The 22378-nt window shown below is 44.3% G+C and overlaps 1 protein-coding gene across 5 annotated transcripts in view; it reads right to left on the reverse strand.

Moving 5' to 3' along the window:
• Positions 1-4562: 4562 nt before the first annotated feature.
• The window catches only part of ADGRB2 (adhesion G protein-coupled receptor B2), a 335460-nt gene continuing 317644 nt past the window's right edge, over positions 4563-22378 (reverse strand). For 3 of the 5 annotated variants that reach the window (XM_081961837.1, XM_081961838.1, XM_081961835.1), the window contains exons 27-30: positions 21365-21400; positions 11873-11977; positions 8070-8123; positions 4563-5981 (exon numbers count right to left, since the gene is read on the reverse strand). In XM_081961837.1, the coding sequence (XP_081817963.1) occupies positions 5799-5981; positions 8070-8123; positions 11873-11977; positions 21365-21400 (378 nt within the window). In that variant the 3' untranslated portion in view covers positions 4563-5798. The remainder of the gene's footprint in view (positions 5982-8069; positions 8124-11872; positions 11978-21364; positions 21401-22378) is intronic. The other 2 variants (XM_081961839.1, XM_081961836.1) reach the window with 1 other exon arrangement.

Below are 22378 nucleotides of genomic sequence, written 5' to 3' on the forward strand. Positions count from 1 at the left end.
TCAGTGGCTAAGACGCTGAGCTTGTCGATCAGAAAGGTCGGCACTTCAGCAGTTCGAATCCCTAGTGCCGCATAATGGAGTAAGCTCCTGTTACTTGTCCCAGCTTCTGCCAACCTAGCTGTTCGAAAGCATATAAAAATGCAAGTAGAAAAATAGGGACCACCTTTGGTGGGAAGGTAATAGCATCGGCGTTTAGTCATGCCAGCCACATGACCATGGAGACAGCGCTGGCTCTTCAGCTTTGAAATGGAGATGAGCATTGCCCCCTAGAGTCGGAACCGGCTAGCACATATGTGCGAGGGGAACCATTACCTTTCCTTTCCTTTTTTATCATCTCTGGCTCTCAGTGAGAAAATGCTACAATATACCCCAAATCACAAGTCCATCCATTAATCCTAGTTGCCAGTTGACTATACCCAGTGACCAAAATATCTGATGGTTGAAACTTATCTTCCAGACCTCCTTAGCCTCCTTTGCAGAATTCTGAGTTAGAAGAGGCCACCACCAAGGCTAACCCATGCTGAATGCTGGAATCCAACGGGGAATGGAAGATAGAATCCATTTCCAGAGAATGTCTATGGAGATTCTCAGTCATCCAGGTCACGGATGTCCCAAAGGTGCTTTTTTCAAGAGGCAACTCAACTTTCTGGTTTTTCTTTGAAGATGTTTTGGTTCTCATCCAAGAAGCTTTTTCAACTCTGACTGATGGTGGGAAATGAAAGGATTTAAAGTCCTTGCAGACAACTGGTCATTTGCAATCTTTTTAGAGAGTCATTGAGGCCACTTGGAGGTGTATGTGTGTCATCAGGGTCACCTGAGTGGTGCAAATTGGTCTGGAGCTTTCTTGGAACTGTTGAAAACACTGTGTATCTCCAATCTACAACACAGTCCTTTCAACAATTCCAAGAAGACTCCAGACCAATTTCCCCCACTCAGGTGACCCTGATGACACAGATTAACTTCCAGGTGACCTTAACAATCCACTAAGAATTCAAATGACCAGCTGTCTGCAAGGAGTATGTTAGATCGGGTAAAGGAAAGGCACACTCAGGCTTAGGCAGCAACAGCTCTTTGACCAATCAGGTTGAACCTCTGTTCCCGCCGGAACAGAGGACCTTGGTGGAAACCATTGTAACTGATTCTGGTACCTAACACTCCTCCCCTCTTAGATGGAATCATCCAACTTGTGACGTAGTCACGCAGGTAGGCGGGCTTTCTGGTGGCTCCCCCAGACCTCCGCAGTTCAGTTGGTGGGTGTTCTTCAGTCAGGTCAGATGGACCTGTTGACTCTGCAGCTTCGCCTGGTGGAAGCTCCTGGAACTTTTCCCAGGCCGTGGCTGGAGCTTCTAGAGCTGGTTCGCTTGGAGCTCACTGCGGGCCCGCAACACTAACAGATAAGTGTCCCGGTACCTTCGGGCTTGAGTTGTCTGTGGAAGGAGTGACTTTGTGCTCCTTTTGGGTAGGGCTTTGGCTAACTCATGCAGGAGTTACCTCTGGTTGCCTAAGATTGTAGTTGGAGAGGCGGACACAGAGTTGGTCAACATGCCATCTCCAATTCCGACCATCCTCAAGCTCTATTAGGTAAAAGCGAGGTCCGGTGATGCCTATTACTGTGGCAGGAATCCACAGAGTTCCCCCAGCATAGTTGTGGACGTAAACCCTATGCTAAAATTCCTTATTTTGCTTGTCGAATCTGGGGGCGATGCAGCAGAGTAATGTGGGTGTAGCCTGTCTAAGTGGGACCTTAGCCGGCAACCCATTAGAAGCTCGGGAGGACTTCTCCCAGTGGTAGCACTTGGCATGATGTGCTGTAGGAGGAGGAATTGATCAACCCATGTTTGCCAATCTCCCGGGCCCATCCTGGATTGGGCCTCTTTTGCAGATCTTACCATTCTCTCCACCTGACCATTGGAGGCCGGATGGAATGGAGTGACCAGGGCATGTCTGATTCCCTGTGCTGCTAAGTAGGTCTCGAACTGCATGACCATAAATTGGGGCCTATTATCAGAGATCACAGACATTGGGCAGGCTGTGAGTGGAGAAAAGTCTCTGTAGTGCCTTGATGACCGCTTCTGCCATGGTAGAGGTCATGAGGACTACTTCTAGCAATTTCGAGTAGGCGTCCACAAGTACCATGAAAGTCTGGCCATGAACTGGGCCAGCGAAATCTATGTGCGTCCCAGACCATGCTGCTTGAGGTCGCTCCCATTCCTTAGTGGGCACCTCTGGGGGAGCTGGTCTGAACTCCTGGCATGGTGTGCAGGTAGCCACCCATTCTTCTATCTCCCTGTCCATGTTAGGCCACCACACATAACTCCTGGCCAAAGACTTCATCCTGACAATTCCAGGATGCCCTACGTGCAAAGCCTCTAATCCTCTTTTATTACTTTACTGTGAATTCTGCTCATTCACATCCAGCAGAGTCTTTCAAGGGAGGATTTACAGTCACAGACCTTATCTGGCTTGGAGAGCTGCCAGGCCGATCTCTGCAGAACTTGGCAAGGAATCTCGGAGAGTCACGAACCAATGAAGCGAACTAATTGTCTCCTGCAAACTCCACTCCCCTTTTGCCCCTCTTTTATTTCCTCTGGGAGGGGTCATTCATCGTCCACTGTGGCCTTACTCCCAAGTCACCCCCTGTTCTTTAGCTGTTCCCTTCGTTTGACAGCTCTGTGCATGCGCACACTGGGAACAGGCTCCAGCTGTTCTTCTGCCTCACTGATGTCTGACTCTGAAGGCAGCTGATAACTGGCATACGGCCCTGGCCCCCTCTCTGCCTCCGACACAGAGCTCTCATCAGAGCCTTTCCCAGACTCCAGGACAGGCCCATGTTCCTCCTCAACTTCCTCACTGTCTGAATCTTCTGCCAGCTCTGCTGGCCATTTGCAGGTCACAACAATTTCCTGTATTTCTTAGATTTCTTCCCCTGCAAAAAAGGCTTCTGTTTTTTTTTTTACCGTGCTCTCAAGCTACTTGACAATACATTGTCCATTTCATACGATTGGGGCTTCGGAATATATTGGGAGGGGGAGGGTGGCAGGTGTAAAGATGGCTAATTGCCTTTTTGTTTGAAGCATCCATCCTTCCACTCCTTAGCTTTATTGACATGTTCCACTCTATGAAAAGTTCTCCGGGATTCTATCTATTGTTTTGTCTCCGGGATTGAACACAAGCAGGGAAGTAGCCAAGGAAGATTCAGATTCTGTAATGAGAAGGATGTGATGCCCAGGGGTGAACTTCAAAAATGTTAGCAGTGGGTTCTCTGCCCAGTTGCTGGGTGGGCGTGGCCATGGTGGGTGTGCCCTAGTCGGCCTCCTGCACTATGATGGGGCGGGTGGACATTTTCACTCTCCCCGGGCTCCAGAGGCTTTCCCGGAGTCTCTAAGAGGGCAAAAACGGCTTCTCCCAGGCCCTGGAGGCTGGAAACGGGCCCATTTCCAGCCTTCTGGAGCCTCCTGGAGGCCCGTTTTTCACCCTCCCTGAGCCTCTGTGTGGGCCTGCACTTACCTGGCATCAAAACAGGCCACGTGGAGACTCCTGGGAGGGCCGAGCAGGTTGGGCAGGGATTTGGGGGTTCACCGAACCATGCAAAATATTCACTAGAGCAGTGTTTCTCAACCTTGGCGACTTGAAGTCCCGTGGACTTCAACTCCCAGAATTCCCCAGCCAGCTGCTGGGGGATTCTGGGAGTTGAAGTCCACAGGACTTAAAGTTGCCAAGATTGAGAAACACTGCACTAGAGGATCACCTGAACCTGGGCAAACCTGGAGTAGCCCACCCCTGGTTTGTCCCACTTGGAAAAGCAACCCATGAGACTATTCCATCCCCTGAATGTCCCTGAGATTGTCTTCTCTTTTTGGAGGCAGTTTCTCTTTCATTAAGCGGAATGAAATCTGATAGAGGAAAAAAATGCAAGCAAATTTTTCTGTCCCAGCAGAAATTTTAGCTGAGTTGATTAGCCACCTCTCTAAAATTATTTGAAATTTATTTTGAACCTTGTCAGTTGATGCTTGAGATCCAAAGAACATTTCCAAGCCTCAGGTTCTCCAAGAGAAAAGATCCTACATTTTAAAAAAAGATACATGTTCTTGTCCAACTTGGATCAATTTTATCCAAATAGTTGAATTTTACCATCTGATTCCTCCCCCCGCCCCAATATACCTCATGTTGTAAAAAGAATTCAGAATTCAAGTTGGCATCAACTGTTAGCGACCACCAGATCACTGTTTCTCAACACTAGCAACTTTAAGAGGAATAGACTTCAACTCCCAGAATTCCCCATGATGGCTGGCGAAGTCTGGAAGTTGAAGTCCATTCATGTAAAAACATGTTGGATGGGGAATCCTGGGAACTGAAGTCTGCACATTTTAAAGTTGCCAAGGTTGAGAAATTCTGACCCTGATTTTTCTCCAGGATGAATAGAAGACTTACTACATTTTTAAAAGGCACAAGTTCTTGAATTTATATTTCATTCAGTACAGGTATGGCTTCTTTGTTGTAGTGACTCCTCATTAATTCAAAGACGATGACAATAGGAGCAGACAATACATTGAGTGATTTTTTTCTCTTTTTTATTTCCAACAAATACAGCACCCGCCTGGCCTGGGATATATAGGAAATAGGGTTGCAGATGAACAGAGGACTTGGGTAGGGAGAAACAGGTGGGAAGACAGTTGTGTGTGTGTGTGTGTGTGTGTGTGTGTACAGGGGTGGGGGTGTGAATTGAGAAAGTAGCAAGGTTTTCTTTGCTGCTTCTATTCCCCAAGTGAGATTTGCAATTGGGAGAGAGAGGAAATGTCTGGTAATGACTTTTATCCCAGAATGCTGTTAGGGTACACAGCGCATGATGTAAGGAAATACCCGGATTTTAAAAAAATGAAACAAAAGTTAGAAAGGAAGGAAGGAAGGAAGGAAGGAAGGAAGGAAGGAAGGAAGGAAGGAAGGAAAAAAGGAAAAAGGGGAAAGAGAAGGAACAAAGGAACAAAGAAAAGAAGGAGGGAGGGAAGAGGAAGGGAGGTGGGAGGAAGGAAAAAAGATGAAAGAATGAAAAGGATGGATGGATGGAAGGAAGGAAGGAAGGAAAAAGAAAGGAAAAAGGAAGGAAAAAAGGAAGAAACAAAAGAGGGGGGAGGGAAGACGAAGGGAGGTGGGAGGGAGGAAGGAAGGAAAAGAAAGAGATGAAAGAATGAAAAGGATGGATGGAAGGAAGGAAAAAAGGAAGGAAAAAGGGAAGAAACAAAAGAGGAAGGGAGGGAAAAGGAAGGAGGGTGGGAGGAAGGAACGAAAAGAAAGAGGTGAAAGAATGAAAAGGATGGATGGATGGAAGGAAGGAAGGAAGGAAGGTTCTCTACCCCCTAAAAAGGGGAGGATCCCCTTCCACCACCCCCATGCCCTGTGGGAGGGGCAAACGGAGACCCATGAATATGATTGGGTTTTGTGTCCTAGCAGTGAACCATAGTGGGGAAATTGGAAGAGTGAGGTGGGGGGGGAGGTAGGAGGTGTAGTGATGCAGAAGGGAGCAGAGAAAGGTGTGTGGGAAGGTGAGCATGGCTGCACCTGCTCGGCAGCTGGGGCAGTAGCCCAGCATCTGTGGTGCTCCTCGCCTTCCTCCTTGAGGTGTGTCTAAAGAGAGGGCTGAGTTTTTAAAAAAGTCTCCCCAGAAAAACACCAGAAGGGGAAGAAACTCTTGTCTGTCCTGATTTCCTTGATTTTTCCAAAGTGTCAGTGTGAAAAATATATATATATATATTTATATTTATATATATTTATAGGCTGCTAAGTCACAGAGTCCACGAGGCTCACACTTCGGTTTGGAAGTCGCCCTCTGACAGATCCAGGCTCATGCAATGCTTTTCCCAGTCGGCCGAGTGCAGTTCCAGCTTCTCCCGTGGCTTGGAGGGCAGGGAGCTCAGCGTCATGGCCTTGAAGGTACTCCAAGACTTTTGCTTCTGTTGCTGGCTCTCTGGGCTGGTCACCTCTTGCTGAAGAAGGAGAAGAGGAAGGAGACTCAGGGTGGAAACAACCCCATCTACTCAGTTGGTAACTGAAGGTGCTCAATGCTCTTGGGCAGAGCCGGATTTTCCCATAGGCTAACTAGGCTTCAGCCTAGGGCCTCAAGGTCAAGAGGGGCCTTTTATTTTTATTTATTATCCGTGCCACATTTTTTATAAAGGTTAGTACCAATTACAACATGTTTCATTTAATATATTGATATATATCACAGTAATGATGTATTTTATTATCTCTCATGTAATTTACAAACTTAAAAATGGGAGGTGAAAGGGCCCCATAAGTGGAATAGCCCAGGGCCTCTTTTCATCTAAATCCGGCCCTGCCCTTGGCTCAAAACCTCCCCACAATCATTATACTCTGTCTTCAGATAGAGCTGGGTTCATACAACTCAAGAGTCTAGTAGAAGAATGGTGGAAATGATTGCTTTTCTTAAACAATACTTTGCCTAGGTTTGCTTCTACTTGGAAATCACTGTTGGACTTTCTGCTTGATTCTGAAAGAAGTGAAATTTTAATTTGAAGATTTGATAATTACAATGTTTATGATTATAGAAATACTGTATATTATCATTTATAGTAAAATTAGTGGTTAATATTATCTCTATCCAAGAAAGTTGGAATCAATCTTCCTTCCTTCCTTCCTTCCTTCCTTCCTTCCTTCCTTCCTTCCTTCCTTCCTTCCTTCCTTCCTTCCTTCCTTTCCTTTCCTTTTTCCCTCTCCCTCCCTGTCTCTCTTTTTCTTTCCTGCCCTGCTGGTTTTGCTCTTTTTCTGATCTTTTTTTCTCTATTTTTCCCTCTTTCCTTATATTTTATTTTTTCTTGAAATTTCATAAAGTCTTACAAAAACATATTTCAATAGAAGAGAATATAAGTAGCTCAGGACTGACTGGTGGATTTCTTGGTGCTCTCTGAGATTGGTTGTTTGCCTGCAGATAATTCATTACCCAACTACCCAATTATCACTGTTCATGAGTGTGGAGTTTGCTCTCTAGTTATATATAGTAGTTTGCCCTGCCAGTATTTGTGGGGGTGTGGTTTTTCTCTTTAATTGTTTATCTGGTATTAACCACTACTTATCCTAGAGCAGCGATGGCGAACCTTTTTTGGCTCATGTGCCACAAGTAGGGGGAGCACAGGGGGGTCGTGTGCGGGCGTGCCACACCCATAATGCAATGCGTGACACCCCCCCCCCCAGTGTGCATGCATGCAAAAAAGGCGCGACCCCCCCCCCATTTTTACATGCTTTTTTCGCCCTCCCCAGGCTCCAGAGGCTTTATAGGAGCCTTGGAGGGCGAAAAGAACCTCCCCCACCCCCACCCGGAGGCCTTCCGGAGGCTTCGGGGATCGTCCGGCGGCTTCCCTGACGCCTTCAGAGCGCTCAAAACGACCCTCCGAGCAAACCAGAAGTGACTTCCGGTTTGCATGGAGGCTCATTTTAAGCGTTCTGAAGGCTTCAGGGAAGCCTCCGGACGGTCCCTGAAGCCCCCGGAGGGCTTCCGGGTGGGGGTGGGGGAGGTTCTTTTCGCCCTCCCCAGGCTCCTATAAAGCCTCTGGAGCCTGGGGAGGGAGAAAAATGGCTTTTAAAAATGGTGAACTCAGCTGGCCAGCACGCGCATGCGCGCTGGCCAGCTGACAGGGCAGGCCTCGCGTGCCCTGACAAATTGCTCCGTGTGCCACTTGTGGCACGCGTGCCATAGGTTCACCATCACTGTCCTAGAGCAAGCTAAATCCCATTCCATTCTATTCTATTCTATTCTATTCTAAACAACCAAGCTGAGAGGACTCCACAATTCAAGATACACTGAACTACGGTTTATGGGAGAAGCTCTATGGCTGGCTTCACTCATTACATGAAGTGAAGTGTAGTGAAAATCTTTATAGTAGGGAAGCCATGTGTGAAAAAAAAAAAGCCTGCCAGGCAAATTGCTAATTACTTTTGTCCTAGTGCCAAGAAAACTGCCTGGCTGAAGCTGGAGGGAATTGAGTTTGACTTCAGGGTGTCTCTATCTCCTCTTGTGTGGCGCATATGTCTTTCCTGCCTCTTCAAAGAATACTTACGCTGGTCATATTCTTTTCGCCACTTCCTGAAGAGACACTCCACCGCTTTTCTCTCTGCATGAAAAGAACCCAAATGAGTAGCATTAAGGTCTACCCCATTTCATTCCACCTTGTGATCAATTCAGCCAAAGTCACACAATGTTAGACATTTTTTGTTGTAAAAGTCCGTTTCCCTTGTCACATAAATATAATGTACATTTGTGGGTGTGGATGCATTTAGTTTGTTTTTAATCTATAGGTAGTCCTCAAGTCACTACCGTGTTTCCCTGAAAACAAGACAGGGTCTTATTTTCTTTTGACCCCCAAAAATAAGCGCTTGGCCTTATTTTCGGGGAGGTCTTATTATTATTATTATTTTTTATTAAAAGAGTTTTGTACAAACAAATTTTCCCCCTTTTCACCCCCCCCTCCACACAATATAAATCTCATACAAATGCTATACCCCCCCAACCCCCCCGCAAAAATTCACATTCAAATATTATACCAAACACTTTACCCCCTCCCCTCCCCCCATCTTAAAATAGATTACTCATAACCCCTCTCCTCCCAACAAACACTATATAAATTTCTCTTAAATTAATAATAACACATTGATCATTTTCTAAGCTAATTTAACATCTATAACTCTTAATATAAATTTCTCCTAGCCTAACAATGTTTCATTAGTCCCATCTTCTAATTTATTCATACATATATATTGCCCCACCCTCCACCCTAACCCTCCCCCACCTCCCACACAAACCCACCCCCCTGACTTCCGCTATATACCACTCTAACAATTCCAAACATCCCATATACTATTTACTCTGATCATCTATCGGTCTAAACATTCTTACCTAAAGGCTAGATAATAACTCCTAGTCTGGTATTTATTCTGTATATAATCAATCCATTTTGCCCATTCCTGTGTGTAATCCTCCTGTTTCTGAGCTTTTATTATTAGGGGAGGTCTTATTATTTTTGAGGTGCAGGAGGCGGCAAGGGTAGTCACCTCATGGCTGCTGCCATGTTGCAATATTTTCAGTTCCTTTCAGAATTTGCAAATAAATCATTTGAATCCTTACACAACAAACTGATGTGTGTGTGTGTATGTGTATGTGTATATATGTCTCTCTCTCTCTGTGTGTGTGTATATATATATATATTAGGCATACCAGGGGTTGTAACACAAATATACACACACACACACACAAACACACACATATATATATATACCTCTCTACCTACCTACCTACCTACCTACCTACCTACCTAATCTTTCTTCTATTTCAGTGACATAGAAATTCAAAGAACATAAAGGAACAGATTGGAAGGGACCTTGGAGGTATTCTAATCCAATCCCCTCCTTGAGCTGGAGATCCTATACCATTCCAGACTAATTACAGTCTCTTCTTAAAAAAAAACCCAGTGATGGAGCATCCACAATTTCTGGAGGCATGCTGTTCCACTCATTAATTGTTCTCATTGTCAGGATTTTTTTCCTTAATTCTAATTTGGATCTCTATTTAAGAATCTTCCATCTGTTACTCCTTGTCCTGTTCTCAGATGCTTTGGAGAATAGGTTGACCCCTCTTCTGGTGACAGTCCCTGAAGTACTCAAAGATTGCTCTCATGTCATCCCTAGTCCTTCTCTTCATTAGACTAGACATATTTAGTTCCCTTAACTGTTCATTGCACGATTTAGCCTCCAGATTGCCTATCAACTTTGTTATTCTTCTCTGCAGTCTTTCTATAGGCCTAGCTTCTTTTTTGTACTGTAGTGACCAGAACGTAGTGATAGACTGAACACAATTCATCAATCCAACTGTTAAAATCAGGTGGAGTTTTCCATCAAAGTTAACTAATTTTTAGTTATAGCCCATGTCCAATAAATCCCAAGTTCTTCATACATCAATAAACTGTAATATTTGATATATAATTCAATATCACATTAGCAAACCTTATTTCTTTTCCTTTATTAGCATACTTATTGTTATTGAACCAAAAAGCTACATTCTGGAACAGGCTAAAACCACCTGTCCCTTCTTTTATTTTATACTCCCAGCATATTGATGCTGAAATCCAGCACTTACTATATATACTACTTGAGATATTCAAGACACTTCAAAGATAATCTTTTTTTGGATTAATGCATCTTAAAATCATTCTTTTACAAAGTAACTCCCTCATTTGTTTTTAAAAAAATCAAGAAATCCAACCACTTATTCTACTGGTTGTGTAAATTCTAGACACTTGGCCTGAGAGAAGAGCTTTAGTAAAGATAAAGGTTCCCCTCACACATATGTGCTAGTCGTTCCCGACTCTAGGGGGCGGTGCTCATTTCCGTTTCAAAACTGAAGAGCCAGCGCTGTCCGTAGATGTCTCTGTGGTCATGTGGCCGGCATGACTAAACGCCGAAGGCACACGGAATGCTGTTACCTTCCCACCAAAGGTGGTTCCTATTTTTCTACTTGCATTTTTACATGCTTTCAAACTGCTAGGTTGGCGGAAGCTGGGACAAGTAATGGGAGCTCACTCCATTATGCGGCGCTAGGGATTCGAACTGCTGAACTGCAACCTTTCTGATTGACAAGCTCAGCATTTTAGCCACTGAGCCACTGTGTCCCTTCTTAAACTGAATGCTTTGTATCAATTACATTATTTCCTCCACCTTGAGGGCTACACATATAAGGTGTTCAAAGAAGACCTCAACATATTCATTCATCCATTCATTTAGGAACCATTCAACGTTACAATGGCAACAGTGACTTGCAACTAGTCCTCACACTTAAAAATCTTTGCAGCATCCCCATGGTCACATGACCGAAATCTGGGCTCTTGACAACCAGCATATATTTATGATGCTTGCCGCATCCCATAGTCATGTGATCATTATTTGCAGGCTTCCAACAAGCAAAGTCAATGGGGAATTCTGGATTCACTTCATAATTGCAGTGATTCGCCTAACAACCATTTCAAAAGGGGTAACACAACAGAGTGTCAACCTCTATCTCGCATGCTTGCTATCGGCTGCCATAGTAATAGGGAGGGAGGGGGCTCAAGGCATTTGGGAGGGGAAGCTTGCTGGTGGAGATATCTCGAAGAAGGGAGTTTTGCTCTCACCATCTTCTGCACATGCTGATGGCTCGTGTTTGGGTTTGGTCACGGCCAGCTGTCTCTGCATATCAGCTGAATGAGGCCACCTGAAGATGCGCCCCACATGACACCTTTGGGAGTAGGAGATTGGACATTGGGTTGGGGTAACTGGAGGGAGGGATTTGTGTAAACGTTTGATATGTACAAGTTCGTGCTTTTTTGCTTCAGATCTTGCTTTACTTTCGCTGTCTTCATTTCATGTCCAGTAAAAGTACCTTTATCTCTATTCAAATGGAATTGGGGGTTTCCTTTCTTGGATAATGAATGAGGCACGCCTGACACAGAGCACGACTCATTTAAGAACTACTTTGCTTAACCATGGACATTCTGGTCTCTGTTGTGGCCTATGTCAAGGACCATCTATACCGAGAAGATGAGAAGTTTCCTAACTTGGATGTGTTCAGGAAGAGGCTAGTCAGCCATTTTTCTCTTGCATTAATAGTGGCTAAGCATCTAATGTGTCTTGCGCTGTGGTCAAGAAATCTATACAATTAGGAATACTCTCATTTGGAGCCCTGCAGTGAGCCAAGGGTTGGGCTCCGTCAGCCCAGTTCTCTCTTCCTAGACTTTCTTTCAAAGGTGTCAAACCTGCTTCTAAGCCTGCAGTTCTTTTGAGACACCTTCCTTACCTCCTTGAGGATTTTTTATTCCTGTCTTCCCATCCTTACCTTTGAAGCATTTGTGGCTGGAGCACGATACCGATCCAAGGTGTGGAATTTCTGATTCAACTCGTGGTAGAGCTCTGAATGGCGTTTCTTTGTGTGCATAACTTTCTGCAAAGGTTGACGGTAAGAATCCCCAAGACGAAAGGAGGGAGAGAGAAGAGAAAAGAGAGATCACCTTCGGCTCGAAGAGCTCTGTCCCTCATATCTTCTCACCCAAAATGTGTGGTTAGTGAAAGAAGAATCAAGTACAGGAGCTTCCTTGATAACCTTCTTGAGGCTTAGCTTAGCCATCAACTTTCTAAGCAAGTGGACGTTCAGATTGCTGGATGTCGACACTCGGTCAAAACTTCCCCTTTCTTAGAAAGGTGATGGTGGAGCTAAGCTCCAAGAGGGTATCAAGAAAGCTCCAATTGTATGTTTCCCTGTTCCCTGCTGTAGGATCCCTACGAAAAATGGGCATGAGCACTTATGATGGGCAAACAACTTCAAAGTACTAATAGAAGAGAATGTTTGTAGCTTAGAGTTGAATTGTGGGGTCCTTGGTGCTTTCTGAGCTTGGTTGGTTTCTTGTAGAGTCCCAAAGGTGCTTTTTCAAGAGGCAACTGGACTTTCTTGATTTTCTTTGAAGATGTTTTGCTTCTCATCCAAGAAGCTTCTTCAGCTCTGACTGGATGGTGGGGAATGGAAGGATTTATATTCCTTGCAGACAGCTGGTCATTTGCATTCTTTTAAAGGGTCATTGAGGCCACCTGGAGGTTTATCTGTGTCCTCAGGGTCACCTGAGTGGTGCAAATGGATGTGGAGCCTTCTTGGAACTGCTGAAAGGACCGTGTTGTAGACCGGAGATAGACGATGTCGTATCCCTCCCCTTCTGTTAAGGGAGGGCTGTTCAATTTTGACATAGATGGCCTCTTTGACCCCTCTTTCACACCAGCGGTCCTCTCTCTCCAAAATGTGGACGTTGCTGTCTTCAAAAGAGTGGCCTTTGTTCTTTACAATGATATTGATGGCCTCAATGACGCTCTAAAATACGGGTGTCAAACTTGATCGTGTCACGTGACATATTGTGACCTATGGTGATGTTTTTTTTTTTTACAGAACTGGGATGGGTGTGGCCTGCATGAGATGCATCCAGCCTGCGGGCCGCCAGTTTGACAAGCCTGCTCTGAAAGATTGCAAATGACCCTCTGTCCATTCCCCACCCTCCAGTCAGAATTGAAGAAGCTTCTTGAATGGGAAGTGAAGCATCCTCAAAGAAAAACAAAGAAGTCCAGTTGCCTCTTGAAAAAGCACTTTGGGAACAACGATGACCTGGATGACTGAGAATCTCCAGAGACATTTTTCTTATAGAGGTTTCATGGTAACTTGGTAAACTCATGAGTGAACCAAGTCCCTTAATGTTAATCCTTTCCCTTCCTTCCCTACCATTGGTTCATTCATGGCTTTTTCTTAGTCTACATGTTCTTTCATGTCACACTTTTTATTTTTTAAGACAAACAACATCTGGAGTTGGGGTGGAGAGCTTTTTCCTCTTGCCAGCTGTTGGCTGGAGATGAGGGTTTTTTGTTAGTAAATTGCAGATTGTTTGAAGGACCCTCGTGGATTATGTCAGCCTTTGCTTATTATTTCTGGGAGTAACCAACCCAGGACAACTTTGAAAGACTATTGTGTTGTGAATTCCCAACCGTGGTGTTGCACAAGCAGAAAATAATTGGACCGTAACTAGAAAGACTGCCTAATTTTCCAAAGGGAATTTTGTTTTATTAAAATACACAATTGACTAGCCCTGAAGGTATCTTGGGAGAAAGCAGAAACAATCTGCCGAGAATTTGAGGAAGAGATCATCCCCTGGGAGCACTGCAACCTCTTGAGCTTCCTAAGTTTTTGGTAAAATGAGATCTGAATCTCTAAAGATCTATCAAAACTTCTGACTTTTCGTGAGAAGACTGCAATGTGAAGGCAAACACATCCTTGAACTGTTATGTGTTTCTTCCCCTTTCGTCCAACATTGGGATCAGGCCAGGCTTCCTCTCTCAGACAAGGCTCTTAGACTGGCTGAGATGAAAGACCAATGGTTTTGGGATATGTTCTTCTTGAACTGTTCCTGTCTTCTTTTGTGATGAGGAGGAGGAGGAGGAAGAAGGGAAGAATAGTTTTCAGGTGCATTACACCTGGCAATTGTAAGAATCAAAGATTGGCTTCAGCATGTTCTTGTTCTTCTCTCCCCTCCCCATGTTTCTCTTGGGATCTGCCTTTTTCAGATTGTAAACCTGAAGCTCACAGGTTGTGTGAACAAACCGCTCAGAAATCTATGAGATTGGGGCAGCAGCGCTTTTAACAGATTAAAAGTAGGTCTAGTCAAGCCATTCAAAGGGGCCCATGCCATTTCGTGAGGTGATAGCAGAGGTGGGTTGCTCCCGGTTCAGCCCAGTTTGGCCGGACCGGTAGTGGAATTCAGGCCTGGGTCGCAGAACCGGCAGTGACTCAGGCCTGCCACGCCCCCAAACCTGTTCCCTCGCCACTGCTGAGCTGCCACCATTTTGGTTTTTAGTGACTGTGAGTTCACAGTTCATTGTAAATTGCTCTGTGCATGCGCAAAGAACAGTTTACATTGAACTGCGCCCGTCTGGCGTGCCTGCGAGTGAAGCAAGCATGGGCGGGTAGGCAGGTTGAGACCGGTAGTAAAACCGGCAGCAGCCCACCTCTGGGCAATAGGCTGAAACCAGAAACTTAAACTTGGAAACAGTCCTCCAGAAACTGGAAAACTAAGTTTTTTGAAAGGGCCTTTGGGATTGATCTCCAAACGGGTAGTCCTCGATTTATATCCTTTTAGTGACCGTTCAGAGTTACAACAGCACTGAAAAAAGTGACTTATGACTGTTTTTCACACTTATGACCATTGCAGCATCCCCACGATCACATGATCAAAATTCAGATACTTGGCAACTGACTCCTATTTATGACGGTTGTAGTGTCCCAGAGTTATGTGATTCTGTTTTGCGACCCCCTGACAAGCAAAGTCAATGGGAAAGCCAGATTCACTTAACAACCGTGTTACTAACTTAACAACAACAAGCAGTGATTCACAGAACCACAGTGGCAGGACATGTCAAAAACGGGGCAAAATTCACTTAACAAATGCCTCGCTTAGCAACAGAAATTTTGGGCTCAATTGTAGCCGTAAGTTGAAAACTGCCTGTACATTGGGAATTGTGTACCCATGGTTGGTATCATTTGGTTTTATTTTACTTTGGCGATATTGTATTTTGCATTATTATCAAGCTTAGTGAACATTCTTTACCATGGATGTTTTATTGTACTCCGTGCTTTTTGTTGAAGGGAGTTTGAAAGGATTCATAAGCACACAAATATAACAAATAAGCAACAAAGCAATCAATAAACAGGTCTTCCAGAACACTGCCAACATTAACACCCATCATAAAGTATAACGATCAGCAGACTGGTAACATATAACAACATAAGATACAGAAAGCAGCAGTGAAGAACAACATTAAACCTACAACATGGGTCAAAATGCACAGAAGGCATTTTGAGGAACAAAATTAAACCTACAACATGGATAAAAAATGCCTAGAAGGTGGCCACACCCAGCAAGCGGAGGGGAGAATGATTTTTTTCCTACCCATTGACTTCTAACCCATTTCATTTTAGTCTTTAGCCTAATTGCCAAATGCTTAGTTCCCATGCAAGTATGAAAGAGCCACTGCCCTACTGCCCTCATCACGAGGTGCACTGTGGTAGAATGTAGTCTGGATTCCCAGGAGAAAGGGGCTGCTTTCCACTGGGCAAAGAGACAGCAGAGCTTGGAAATTTTGGTTGGCAGGGAGAGGGTTAAAATAAATCCACCCTAGCACTTTGCAGAATATATCTTCAGTTACACCTAATTGCTTTAGTCCAGCAAGATTCTGTCTATAGGTAAAGAACAATAATGGAAACTACACTAAAGCAACTTCACATGTCTTTTTTTAGTCCTTGGGCCCTGATTTTATCAGGGCAATCTGGTAAGAAGGTTGCATAGAATTTGCATGCATAAACATTTTACTTTGTCCAGGTGAGTTGAGATGCTACAGCCTGGAACAGTGCAAAGGCATGCCTGATTCCCGGAGACATTCACAGTCAGGCTAGATTAGGAAGTATTCAGGGACAATAATTAGTTTTATTCATTTTCTGGATTACTGAGGAATGTATCTGGGAATCAACCAGTGATGGGATTCAATTTTTTTTACTATCGGTTCTGTGGGCGTGGCTTGGTGAGTGTGGCTTGGTGGGCTTGGCAGGGGAATGATACTGTAAAATCTCCCTTCCCTCCACACTCCAGGGTAAGGATATTGCAAAATCCCCATTCCGTCTCCACTCCAGGGGAAGGATACTGTAAAATTCCCCATTCCCTCCCCACTCCAGGGGAAGGATACTGTAAAATCTCCATTTCCTCCCCACTCCAGGGGAAGGATACTGCAAAATCTCCATTCCCTCCCCACTCCAGGGGAAGGATATTGTAAAATCCCCATTCCCTCCCCACTCCAGGGGAAGGATACTGCAAAGTCCCCATTCCCACTCCACTCCAGGGGAAGGATACTGCAAAATCTCCATTCCCTCCCCACTCCAGGGTGAGGATATTGCAAAATCCCCATTCCATCTCCACTCCAGGAGAAGGATACTGTAAAATCCCCCATTCCCTCCCCACTCCAGGGTAAGGATATTGCAAAATCCCCATTCCATCTCCACTCCAGGGGAAGGATACTGTAAAATTCCCCATTCCCTCCCCACTCCAGGGGAAGGATACTGTAAAATCTCCATTTCCTCCCCACTCCAGGGGAAGGATACTGCAAAATCTCCATTCCCTCCCCACTCCAGGGGAAGGATATTGTAAAATCCCCATTCCCTCCCCACTCCAGGGGAAGGATACTGCAAAGTCCCCATTCCCACTCCACTCCAGGGGAAGGATACTGTAAAATCCCCATTCCCTCCCCACTCCAGGGGAAGGATACTGCAAAATCGCCCATTCCCTCCCCACTCCAGGGGAAGGATACTGCAAAATCTCCATTCCCTCCCCACTCCAGGGGAAGGATATTGCAAAATCCCCATTCCATCTCCACTCCAGGGGAAGGATACTGTAAAATCGCCCATTCCCTCCCCACTCCAGGGGAAGGTTACTGCAAATTCCTCCTAATCAGCTGGGACTCAGGAGGCAGAGAATAGATGGGGGTGGAGCCACTAAGAGGTAGTATTTATCAGTTCTCCAAACTACTCAAAATTTCCACTACCAGTTCTCCAGAACTGGTCAGAATCTGCTGAATAGCAACTCTGGAATCAACCCAACTTTTGCTCTTCCTGGTTTTGAAGGTTTTGCATTTAGGCTGAGTTGCAATTTGAAATTTTGCTAATGGGAGTTGAAACAAATACTTCATTCTGCCCTGCGTCAATCCAGAAATGTGGTCAAAAATGTTGTTTTCCCCACAGCTCAGTGCAATTGCAGGGAAGAAAAGGGGGGAGAGAAGAAACAAGATGGGTGCGGTTTAAGAAAATAAATAAAATTGAGTGCTGAGCTGAAGGTGAAGGATGCTGCTCTTTCTCTGGGCTTGCTGAAAAATGTTTAGTTTGCATTTATTCCAGATTTCGTGAATGCTTATTTCCAGAACCAAGACGCAAACTATCATGCAACCATCTCTTAATATTCATGGGTTTTTTTCTGAATTTTGCAAAGCTGTTTCCTAACCCAGATGTTAGGAAATGCAGGTATTTGTGAAAATGAGCCCAAAATGCTTATATTGGCAAAAAAAAAATAACTGAAATTCATTAAAGGGAAAGCTTATATTAGAAAAACAGCACATGCTCATTTCTGCATTAGAAGAAAGGCCCCCTATAATGTAGATTCCTGACTTCTTTTCCCTCCTGCTGCCCTCCAGCAGATCTAGAAATGAGAATCTGAGCAAAATTAAACTTGACAAATTCACCTATTCCTGTTCTTAACCAGCTGACATTGAGTCAAAAACAGACTGACAGCAGAGTCCTGGGTATTCTGCACTCCAAGTCTGTAACAGTTTTATGCCAGTTGCATTGACACAATCCCCCCCGCCCCAACTTCCCAAGAGTTCTGGGATTAATAAATTGGCAAGAATATGTAGGCATTTGTAAAACCTCCCCCCATGAATTCCTGAAATTTCAGAAGATAAACGGGCAAAAGGGATTTCCATTCTTTTCATTTCCTTGCTACCCACTATTACAGACCTTAATTCAGTTTGTAATTTAAAATACAAAAAACAAACAAACCCCAGATTGAAACATTGCTAGTTATTTAATTTAAAAGATAAAGGAAGAACAGGACAAAAATGAAATCACGACCACACAACAGGAATGCCTTAAGGAAGAAGCAGACTTTTAAAAAAACGGCTAACAAATACAATCTCCTGATGGCCACCAGTTGGAGATATTACAGTTGTATTCCTTACTGAGCAGGAAGTTGGACTAGATGTTCTCCAAGCTCACTTTCACCCTTACATTGTGAAATTCAAGGGCTTCCAGAGGGAGAACATTTCAGAGGAGGCTTGTGGTTCTTGGCAGCCAATGGAGGACTTTCCCATTTGATCTTAGCAATCAAAACAATCTGTCAGATGTCCTGGTCATTTGTACACCAAGATTAAGACCTGTAGCCTGACTTGGTAGCTACGGTATATGGGTTTCAAATTTTTTAGAACCTCTTCTGTAGCCTGCTTTGTGGGAGTGGCTTGCCAGCCATGTGAGTGGGAGTGGCTTGGCAGTCATGTGACTGAGTGGGAGTGGCCAACTTGTAAAATGTGGTGAAACTCACTTAACAACGCTCTTCCTTAGCAACCAAAATGTTGGCTCAGAAACTCTGGCATTTGAAGCACGCAAGTCTTAAAGCTGTCAAGACTCTTGCACCCCTAACCCTTTTGAAAAAAAACTCCTAGGGGTGTTCAAACTTGACAACTTTAAGACTTGTGGACTTCAACTCCCAGAATTCCTCCTCCAGTCATGTTGGCTCAGGATCTCTGACATTGAAGCACGCAAGTCTTAAAGCTGTCAAGTTACAAGACCCTTGCACCCCTAACCCTTTAGAAAAAAAACCCAGGGGTGTTCAAACTTGACAGCTTTAAGACTTGTGGACTTCCACTCCCAGAATTCCTCCTCTCGCTCTTCATCTTGATGATGTGCGGACGGGCGGGGGGAGGGAGCTGGAACCGGTTCTAAACGGCACGGTAGATTTGTGGAACCTCTTCTATAGAAGAGCTTAGAACTGGCAGGAACCCACCCCTGCAAGACATACAGTAGCTTATGTGATGCATGATAAATTTCTTTAAACTCCAATGACAGCGATAATCTAGGATAACCCTCAAGTAACATAACTGCTCTTTCAGGAGGGATTACCTCCTCTTTAGTTGAAGCAAATTTCCTAATTTTTGGATTCTCCCCACAGCCTTGATTTCCATCTGGTCTGGATTAAGTTTCTAGGCTGAATTGTTTCCAGGGGAAGGGAACGGGCAGCTAATACTGCTAATGGACTTCACAATTGCCTTAGAACTAGGGTTTTTTTCCCAACATATTTTTCTTTGTTGTATTGCAAACCACTTTGAATCCTGTGAGTTAGGCATCATTATCAATTTCTGAAGATATTGACATATGTCGGCATATTGATGATACTTCATCCCTGAACTATGACTACATCCAATGGTTTTGTACAGATGCTAAGTACCATTGTGGACACCGCTCAGCATAGCTAAGGCAGTATAATTCTTTGGAATTTTCCCTGAAAGTCCTACTGGAATCACTGGAATCTAAGGACCCAACCCCAACTCACAGAAATGCTCCAGGAGGATATGAATTGATATTATCAAAAGACACTGAAAGACCAACCAGGAGGAAGAGAGTCCCTCTTTCTCTCTTCCACAGGAGGTCATCTACCATGCCTGATAATTCTTTCTTCAAACCAGGCCAAAAGGCTTTGAGATAATCAGCATCCTCTAAGAATGTCTGCAGCAACATAGATCATCTTCCCTTAATTGGAAAAAAAATAGATTGTGCCTAAGTATTTTTGGATGAGATATTGTGGTTCTAGGAAGAGCTTCTTCAGAAGTAATTCTTTTGACCCTTTTATTCCATCACACAAAGATTTATTCACCCCTCTCTGGATTTATCGAGTCATCCCCCTTTGGGTACCTCAAATAATGGGCAGGAGTTAGGAGGGCATATGGTTCCTCAAGAGTCTCATGGAGTCTCCTTGAGTCTTGGAAATGGAAAGTGATCTCATAGTATAACCACAACATCTTAATACGTATTGCATCAAATCCAGAGTTCATGGTAATATAAAGACAAGTGATTTTTATGCTCTAAATGTCTCACAAATCTGTCACAGCAGATCCCTGAAGGTTCCGAAATCAGATTTTCCAAAACAAATGGCAACAAACCCTTAATCACTTTAAAGTGCTCTGCTGGACAGCTTCTTGAGGATGCAGTGGAGATTGTACAGAAAGCTTTCTCTGCAACCTTCACCACTGAGTAATAAGCGTGAATGACTCTTACAGTATCTACGAAATCTAGGGGTTTCTTGTAAAAGCAAAGCTATTTGACTTCACTGTCCCAGTGAGAGGACTTCATGATGACTGTTATCAGTGACTTGTTCTCTTTCCATTCAGTAAATCAGTAGAGGTTCACTGATTCTGGAAATTCGTCCAGAACATCCCAGAAGCCAACAGATTTCCTAAAACTCCAAGACCGATTGTCTTAATTGATCCCCTTCCCTACTGGAGAAGGAAAGTTAAGAGACTCCTAAGTTCTCTGTGTGAGGGTTTACTCATGGAAGAAAATTCTCATTGGCTTGATGATAACCTCAGACATGCTCATGGTTGTCCAAGAGATAATTAAATCTTAGATAGGAGTAAATATTTTACAATAGCAATAAACACTTAGATCAGAGGTCCCCAAACTTGGCAACTTTAAGACTTGTGGAATTCAACTCCCAGAATTCTCCAGTCAGCCATGCTGGCTGGAGAATTTTGGGAATTGATGTCCATAAATCTTAAAGTTGCCAAGTTTGAAGACCTCTGATTTAGACATATACCACTCCATAGTGCTTTACAGTGTCCCCAAAAATGTGGGTCCTCATTTTATTGACCTCAGAGGATGAAACACTAAATTAACCTCGAGCCCTTCAGAATCAAATGCCAGACAGTGGGCAGAGTTAGCCTGCAATACTGCATCCTAACTACTGTGCCACCAGTTCTGGGCACCTACCGCTCCAGCCCATCCTCCACACCAAGGGTATAAAGACAGGGCTCCCACCTAGACCATTGTCCCCCAAATTCAGATCCCATCAGAACAAAGTCAACTGGACAGACCTCGTCCCACGGGTATCATTACAGAATCTAGACAACTGGCCAGCAGTTAGACAGGACACAAAGCGGGAATTTCTAATATCACAAAAGGTGTCACTTAATTACACACCGGCTTGGCACTCACCTCAAAATCCAGGTCAGAGTACCGTAGTCTTTTCCTCTGGGGAGGGAGGCATGAAGTAAGCATACCACAAAGTGGGGAGGAGGGAAAAAAGAAAAGCCTTCATTACTTTGTCTAATTCTTAGACGGAGTTTTGGAGAGCAGATGGTTGGAAGGCACCCAAGAAATCATCAGAACACAGAGAGATGGAAGTGAGGGAAGGGGGTTAGAAGAAGCAGCAGGAGAAATTTATCTCCAAAGCATCACAGGAGGAGAGAACAGGGTCAACCCTAATACACTTTGGTGGCCCTTTCCTTTGGCCAAATGTTTGTGGCTACAGATTGGGTTAACCAAAGCTGTTTGCACTAAGAAAATCTACCATATTTCCCTGAAAATAAGACAAGGTCTTATTTTCTTCTGACCCCTGAAATAAGTCCTTGGCCTTATTTTTGGGAGGTCTTATTATTTTTGAGGTGCAGGAGGCAGCGAGCCGGGTCACCTCATGGCTGCTGCTGTGTTGCAATATTTTTTGGGAGGTGTTATTTTCAGGGTAGGGCTTATTTTAGCACATGCTCTCAAAAGCCCGATTGGGCTTATTATCCAGAGAGGTCTTATTTTCAGGGAAACAGGGTACTATTCTAGCTGCATCTTCTAACAGGCTCTTAGATGACAGCTTTTCAATGGGCCTCCAGTTCTGAGAGGCTCATATCACTTGGATGAGTTCTTTCTTTCAATGTACCCCAACATTGGAAGAGCAAATGAAAGGGAAGAAATCGAGTTTTAGCATTTGACCTCAAAGGTAGGGAGTTGACTGCATTTCAGCACAACTCCCCCATTTTAGTGTCTTCCATGTAGAAGAGATAATAAATGAATGCCATCCTTTCCTGAAGTCCAGGACTATGAGAATAGAATCCAGAAGGGGGCAAACCCTTTCTTCTCCTGGTCTGTTCATCACGGTCCCACTGCCAACTTGAAGCTCAGCCCCATTGCCATACCTCAATTGTGGTGTTCTTCCCTACCTCTACCCTGCTGCAAGCT

The sequence above is a fragment of the Natrix helvetica genome, assembly GCF_964273705.1.
Source record: "Natrix helvetica genome assembly, chromosome: 9".
In the NCBI taxonomy this organism is placed as follows: Eukaryota; Metazoa; Chordata; class Lepidosauria; order Squamata; family Natricidae; genus Natrix; species Natrix helvetica.